The 7,296-nt window shown below is 37.9% G+C and overlaps 1 protein-coding gene and 1 pseudogene across 1 annotated transcript; one reads left to right on the forward strand and one right to left on the reverse strand.

Moving 5' to 3' along the window:
* The first annotated feature begins 536 nt into the window (after window positions 1-536).
* On the forward strand, window positions 537-1,364 carry LOC103262406 (annotated as a pseudogene).
* A 3,426-nt stretch (window positions 1,365-4,790) lies between these two features.
* Window positions 4,791-5,750, reverse strand: LOC110595789 (olfactory receptor 10A6). Its single transcript, XM_021713285.1, has one exon. The coding sequence runs from the start codon at window positions 5,748-5,750 to the stop codon at window positions 4,791-4,793; it is 960 nt and encodes a 319-aa protein (XP_021568960.1).
* Window positions 5,751-7,296: the final 1,546 nt, after the last annotated feature.

Consider the following 7,296-nt stretch of genomic DNA (forward strand, 5'->3'; position numbering starts at 1 on the left):
GTAGTGATACCCAACTTATCTCATTAACGATTTAGCTTATAAACTTACACTAATAAACTGTGGATTGTAGGATGATATAACATTATATTTAAAGAATTATATGAAAGGCACACTTTTGAAAAACTTTTGACCTAACCCAAATACATGGCATCTAAGCATTCATATAATTAACTTACTATTTATTTGAATATTATATATCCCCTCAAAATTCATGCATTTCTGCCAAGCTTTGCTGAGAAAAAAAAAATCAAAACTTTTTATTAGGTCTAAACAGTTAAAAGTCAGTAGTACCAAGGCTGACTTGAATGTCAGAGGCTTTTTCTCTTTCTTGAGTACAGTAGACTCCAACTAGCCTTTTTTTGTGGCCCTCTTTCAATTATTGTTTTCTCTTTGTGCCCCACACTAGAAATGCTGTCTGATTTTAACATCTTAAAGTAGTTTTTCCTCTTTTAAGCAAACTACAAATGAATAAAGATTATGTTTGCTAAACACACACACACACACACACACACACACACACACACACACACACAAAGATGCAGAAGGCATCTTGAGGTACTTGCAACCAAACAGAGGAGCTGACCATGAAATTCCAGAGGCAATCTAGCATCCAGCAGATGAGAAGTTGCAGGAGAGAGTGTGGAGTGTAGTTGTTCCACTAGTAAGCAAATTAGATACATAAATTTTATGAATTTTCTCAGAGGCTAGAAGCAGCATAAAGCGATCTTTGGGGAGCCTTAACAAGTACCCCGTATTCTCCCACTCAGCATCAAGAAGTGAGAGCAGGCTTTTGCAGTTTGCAGAAATTCTTCATTTCACACTCCAGTCTGATGAACTCAAGATAACAAATCCTGCCATACAGCATGACTTGAGCTATTATAGAAGAGCCTTGAGTCGTATGAAGATGAATAATGTACCAGCAGGAGAAAATGAAGTAAATAATGAATTGGCAAACTGATTTGTATTATGCTGAGACAACTCCAGTACTGAAAATCTTAAGTGATGCCACAAAATTTGTATCAGAGAATAAAATTTACCATTAGAAAATACCACAGAAGGTTTAAGCACCATGGCTAGTGTATGCAGTCATGCTGGAAACACCAGAATACAGAAGCAGGTTTACAAACGAAAAGACAGCGTCGTTCTGCTTGACAGTAATGGTGGGTGCCATAATACTCTATGACCATGTAGTTCCAGTGGGAGCATCTGCCAAAACATCCAAAATAGATATGAAAGGTTGTATCAAAGTTCATAAGGACCAACCTCCTAATAGTGTAGAAGGTTTTCTAAATGCTCTCAGGTACATAACAAAACATTTGAATCATGAGACTACCTCCAAGCAAATTAAATCTATGCTTCAATGACAGTTCTGGAATAAGCACTACCTGCTGTAGACAGAAGACAGCATTCTGCAATGACTGAGAATGGAGTTTTTTAGTGATTGCAATTACTATCTCATTTATTCGTGCTTTTATCTTTCCTTAGTTCATCTTCTCTCTTGTTTAATCTTGTTCTTTTTTGAGTCAGAGTCTCTGTCGCCCAGACTGGAGTGCAGTGGCATGCTCATGGCCACTGCAGCCTCGACCTGCTGGGCTCAGGTGATCCTTCTGACTCAACCTTCCAAGTGACTGGAACTACAGGCACATGCTACCACGCCTGGCTTATTTTTTCATTTATTGTAGGGACGAGGTCTCACCAAGTTGCCCAGGCTGGTCTTGAACCCCTGAGCTCAGGCAATCTTCTCGCCTTGGTCTCCCAAAGTGCTGGGATTGCAGGCTTGAGCCACTGTGCCCAGCCAATCTTGCTCTTAAGACTTTTTTTCTGTGCCAGAATCAGTAAAGTTACACTCTGAAAGGATCTTGTTCTTTCAAACAGGCCATCTAAGTCATCTAATTATGCATTGCAATGGCGTCTCTATTGAGAAAAATTTAGTGACTTTAAGTAAATATTTTCAAATGTGTGTTTTTTTGAAGCAATATTTAGTATTGCTTCCCTTGCATGGTAAAACTATCTGTTCTGTTATTTTAAAATTCTCAATTACTTTATTTTCTACTGCCACTTTTTTCATAAGCAGCCAAAATGAAAATGTTTAAATTAACTGTGTTGTACAAATGGCACCCATCACAAATGTTTTTTAAACTAGTAAGACTTTTGTTTAGAGTTTTAAGTTTGCATTTTGACTTTTTTTTGTAAGGATGCATGTTGTGTGTTTAACCTTTATTAACTAACATTAAAAAACTGTGATGCGTGTGTAGAATATTACATATGCATATTCATGTTTAAAGAATGGCTGTTGATGATAAAATAAAAATCGACTTTCATTTGAAAACAAACAAGTTCTGTATTTAACTTCCCTTGTTTGCTTATTTGTTGGATTTAGATAAGTCTTACTTAATTGGTTAAGAGTGAGTGGAAGGAAATTCCAGAATATAAAAACAAAGGAATCAATTAAAGAATCTGCTGATGTTGCTTGATGCTCTGCTGAAAATGATATTATACAAATTCAGATATTACCCATGAGGTTTCAGCATCTGTTGATGAAATTCCTTTTTTTTTTCCTTTGGATACCAATAGATTTACATGCTCATGCTCATTTTTGGCAGTATATATGAAGGGGGGGGAAGATTTTTTTCCATCAAGTGAATGATTGCTTAAGAGAAAAAGAGAGTCTTCTTACCTCTTTATTTCCTTCACTGGAGCAGAAATGAAGGGTAGTAGTCACTCCTTTGATGTAGATTCGATGAGTAGAACCATATCTATTTCTTGGAGCAATAGTACAATAGGAGCAAGAATGAAATGCTACATTTCAGTGTTGCAAAGTGAGAACTAAAGAGTGAGCTTTCATTCTCTCATCCAAATTCCTAACTAAGATGCTTGGAGAATCTTACATGATAAGGACTCACCAGATGGGATTTTATTACCCAATTGTTCTATAAATTGTAGTTTGTTTTCCAGTCTGACTCTGACATAGCAACACAACAGACAAAGAAGGAAATCAAAATATAATGTGATCTGCAAAGCTGTCTCAGGGACCAATTCCAAAATTCCTTTGATAGGAACTTCAAACTGCCAGTCAAGAAATCTTTGAGTCCACCTATAACCTGCAATCCCCCACTTGGAAGTATTTATCTTTACTAGGCCAAGCCAATGAAAATCTCACATGTATTGATTTATGGTTTTGTAACTTCTGCCTCCCTAAAATGTATGTAACCAAAGTACATTTCAACTACCCCAGGCACACATTCTCAGGACCTCCTGAGGATGAATCCTCCTGGTCCTTGTCACATATATTAGCCAGAATAAACCTCTTAAGACATTTTACAACAGAGTTCAGTATCTTTTTGGCAACAAAAATTCTGAGAAAGATGAGCACAGATGTTGTTATTACTCAAGGATAAAAGACAATAGGCACACACAACCCAATCACACATTGTTTGGCTTGTATGGGGGCATTTTTGTCCCACAAAAGAAATTTGATTAGGTTTCTTAAAACAATGCATTATAAGCGAAAAGCACCACACTATAAATGACCTTCAAAAATGATCACGATGTTTTCTTTCTTTTTTTTTTTTTTTTGAGTTGGCGTCTCACTCCATCACCCAGGTTGGAATGCAGTGGCACACTCATGGCCACCCCAGCATCGACCTGCTGGGCTCAGGCGGTCCTTCCACCTCAGCCTTCCAAGTGGCCAGAACTACAGGCCTGCGCTACCATGCCCAGCTAATTTTTTAATTTATTGTAGAGACAATGTTTCGCCAAGTTGCCCGAGCTGGTCTCGAACTCACGGGCTCAGGCAATCCACTTGCCTCAGCCTCCCAAAGTGCTGGGATTACAGGCTGAGCCAAATGATATTTCCTACTCAAAGCAATGGATGATATATTGTAAGATAGCCAAATGGAATCTAATTTTGAATTATAATCTCCCTGGGTCCCTCAATAGAGCCATTGTGGACCTCTCAATAAATAGTTTCTCTTTTCTACTGTCTCATGAAAAAGTTTTCACTACAAAAGTAAAATCTCATCTCTTTATTTGTAGGATGCTTGAAGTTCAACCCAACCATTGGGGCAGAATGGGTCTTTATGACAATCTGAAATAGTTCAAATCATTTAGAAAAATAATTTGGTAATATCTATGAAAATTTGCCAACTCACATTTGTTTTGACCCACTAAGCCCACTTTGTGAAAGCTATGCTATAGAATAGTATTTTTTATTATAACCAAAAAAAAAAAAAACTACTAGTAGGGCCACATGAAACAAATTGTTGAAGAAATTAATTATATCCCATATTAAGGAATATTATGCATCCATGAAAAATGAAAAGATTAGCATATAAAGATGCCCCTGATATATGATCAGCCTTGAAGAACTCAACAAATTAAGCACAGTCACACCAGGAAATGCAAACTGTTTTCACTATTAAATAAATTTAAATATAGTTTAGCTAGGGAGTGACCAAATATTACATGGTTTCTCAACACAGTCAGATTGTGTGTAAAACCACTCTTCTTCTTTTTTTTTTTTTTTTTTTTTTTGAATTTGGAGTTTTACTCTGTTGCCCAGGCTAAAGTGCAGTGGCACGCTCACAGCCACCGCAGCCTAGACCTGCTGGACTCAGGAAATCCTTCCACCTCAACCTTCCAATAGCTGGAACTACAGGCGCACACTACCAAGCCCAGCTAGTTTATTTATTTATTTATTGTAGAGACAAGGTCTTGCCATGTTGCTCAGGCTGGTCTCGAATCCCTGAGCTCAGGCAATCCTCTCCCCTCAGCCTCCCAAAGTGCTGTGATCACAGGCATGAGTCACCATGCCTGGTCAAAACCACTCTTCTTTGCAATAATTTCATCAAAGCCCTTTTCATCTCTTTGTTTCGAAAGCTGTAGATCAGCGGATTCAGCAGAGGTGTGAGCAGTGAGTAAGACAGTGACATCAGTTTCTTGGTTTCGGGTGAGTAGCCAGATTTGGGTTGCAAATAAGTCATACTGGCTGTGCCATAGAAGAGGGTCACAGAGGTGAGATGAGAGGCGCATGTGGAAAAGGCTTTTTGTCTCCCAGTCGTTGATGACATCTTCAGGATGGCAAAAAGTATTCGAATGTAAGACATGAGTATCAGCAAGAAAGGAACCAAAATAATTAAAATGGTGCCTGTGAAGGCATAGATTTCAAACAAGAAGATGTCTGCACATACAAGTTCTAACACTGCTGGGGTTTCACAAGATATATGATTAATTTCATTGGGACCACAAAAGGGAAAGCTTGACACCCACGATGTTTGCACTCTACCTAACATAAAACCTAAAGCCCATGAAAACATAACTAATTTTATAAAAGCCCCTTTATTCATAATCATTGGGTAGTTCAGAGGATGGCAAATTGCAGCAAATCGGTCATAAGCCATTGTCCCTAGGAGAAAACATTCAGTCCCACCAAAAAATAGAATGAAATACATCTGTACAAAGCAACCCACAAAAGATATCGTCGTTTTCTCAGTGGAGAGGACCACCAGCATTTCAGGCATGATGACTGCACTGAAACTTAGGTCCACCACAGACAAGTTCAGGAGAAACAGGTACATGGGAATGTGAAGACTCTGGTCCAGGAAAATGATGACTATGATGATGGCATTTCCCACCAGCGTTACCACATAAATGACCAAGAAAATCCCAAAGATCTGCTCCTGGAGTTCAGGAAAGTTAGAAAAGCCCAGAAGGATGAATTCAACCACAGAGCTTTGATTTTGTTTTTTCATTTTCATGAGTGGAAATCCTGCATGTATTTACATTGATTTTGTGGAGCAAGTAAAGTACGAAGTCACAGTCTATTAGCTGAGAATTCCAGTCTGCATTCATCCAAGAAATTCTGGCCAAAGGTGAAAAGAGGGGCTCATCCTGGCAGAAATGTTCTCTGACACTTTTGGAGAAGTGCTAAATACTTGAATTTTTTTAAAAAAATTTTTTTTGACAAAGTCTTGCTCTATTGCCCAGACTAGAGTACAGTGACACAGTCACACCTCAGTGCACTGCAGCCTCCACCTCCTGGGCTCAACCAATTCTCTTGCCTCAGCCTCCCGAATCACTGGGACTACAGGCATGTGACACCACATGCAACTGATGTTTGTATTTTTGCAGAGACTGGATCTCACTATGTTGCCCAGGCTGATCTCAAACTCCTAGCCTCAAGTGATCTGCCTTAGCCTTCCAAAGTACTGGGATTATAGAAATGAGTCACTTTGTCCAACGAATGAATGAATCTTTCAAATATAAAAAGAGAGATGAAGAATTCTGGCTCAAAAATCTTTTCTGAAAAATACAAAATAATATCAAAGTTCTATTTCAACTTGTACATTATGTAATTTGAAAATTAAGCATAACCTTAAAGTAAATACAAATATTTCATATCTTGGATTCCAACCCCATAACATTGCTGCAAGTATAATTTGTTCTACTCAATTTTGTATAAATATAAAATTTAAGTCCACAAAAAGTACAGTGTAAAAAAGTAAATAGATTTAAAAAGATAGTCCGCAAATTTTTATAACAACCTAATAACCCAAAGCTATAACAAATTTAAATAAATGTATTTAAAATATTTATTAGATTCAAAATGCCAGACCACCCCCTGGGGTTGCCTCCCACTGTGGGAGCTTTTCTGTCCTCTCAATAAATCTTGCTTTAAAAAAAATACCTATATGTGACTTGGTTAAAAGTGAGGACATTCTATAGAAACACACAGAGGAGTTTGTATTTTATATGGAACTATCTTAGGTGACCTACTGACTTTGTGAATTGACTTCAGGCTTACTGATTTCTGCCCACCCTGGATCTGGCCAATCATACTGAGATTAACCTGGATGTCGAATTTTGGGCACCAGATCTCCAAGGTCCATCCTTTTGACCATGATGACTTAAGAAGAAGCAACCCCACACACACTTTTTTTCATCATTGTAAAACTGTAATTTAAAAACTTCCACTGTTCCTCTCCCTTTGTCTCTCTCTTCTTTTTCCTAACTATACCTGTCTTCACAAAATTCATTTACTTGCTAATTATTCAACAAGCACTGATTGACCAGTTACCATTTTTCTAGGCCCTGTACCCTCAGGAACACATTTGAATCCAGACCTCAACAAAGAGCTAAGCACACTACATAAAATAGCTTCCAACGCTTTAACCAGTATGTTACATAAAATAATACTCCAATTCCCTCATACCCCAGAACTTTTTCTCCCTCACCTACATACGTGTGTGTGTGTTTGTGTGTGCGTGTATCCCTCATTAGAGCATAATTCCAGGAAGG

This window comes from Carlito syrichta, unplaced genomic scaffold (assembly GCF_000164805.1).
Source record: "Carlito syrichta isolate Samal-C Ts95f unplaced genomic scaffold, Tarsius_syrichta-2.0.1 Scaffold92603, whole genome shotgun sequence".
Taxonomy (NCBI): domain Eukaryota; kingdom Metazoa; phylum Chordata; class Mammalia; order Primates; family Tarsiidae; genus Carlito; species Carlito syrichta.

Coding starts and splice junctions, on each gene's coding strand:
- LOC110595789 (XM_021713285.1), bottom strand. CDS start 5,750: ATGAAAAAACAAAATCAAAGCTCTGTGGTTGAATTCATCCTTCTGGGC.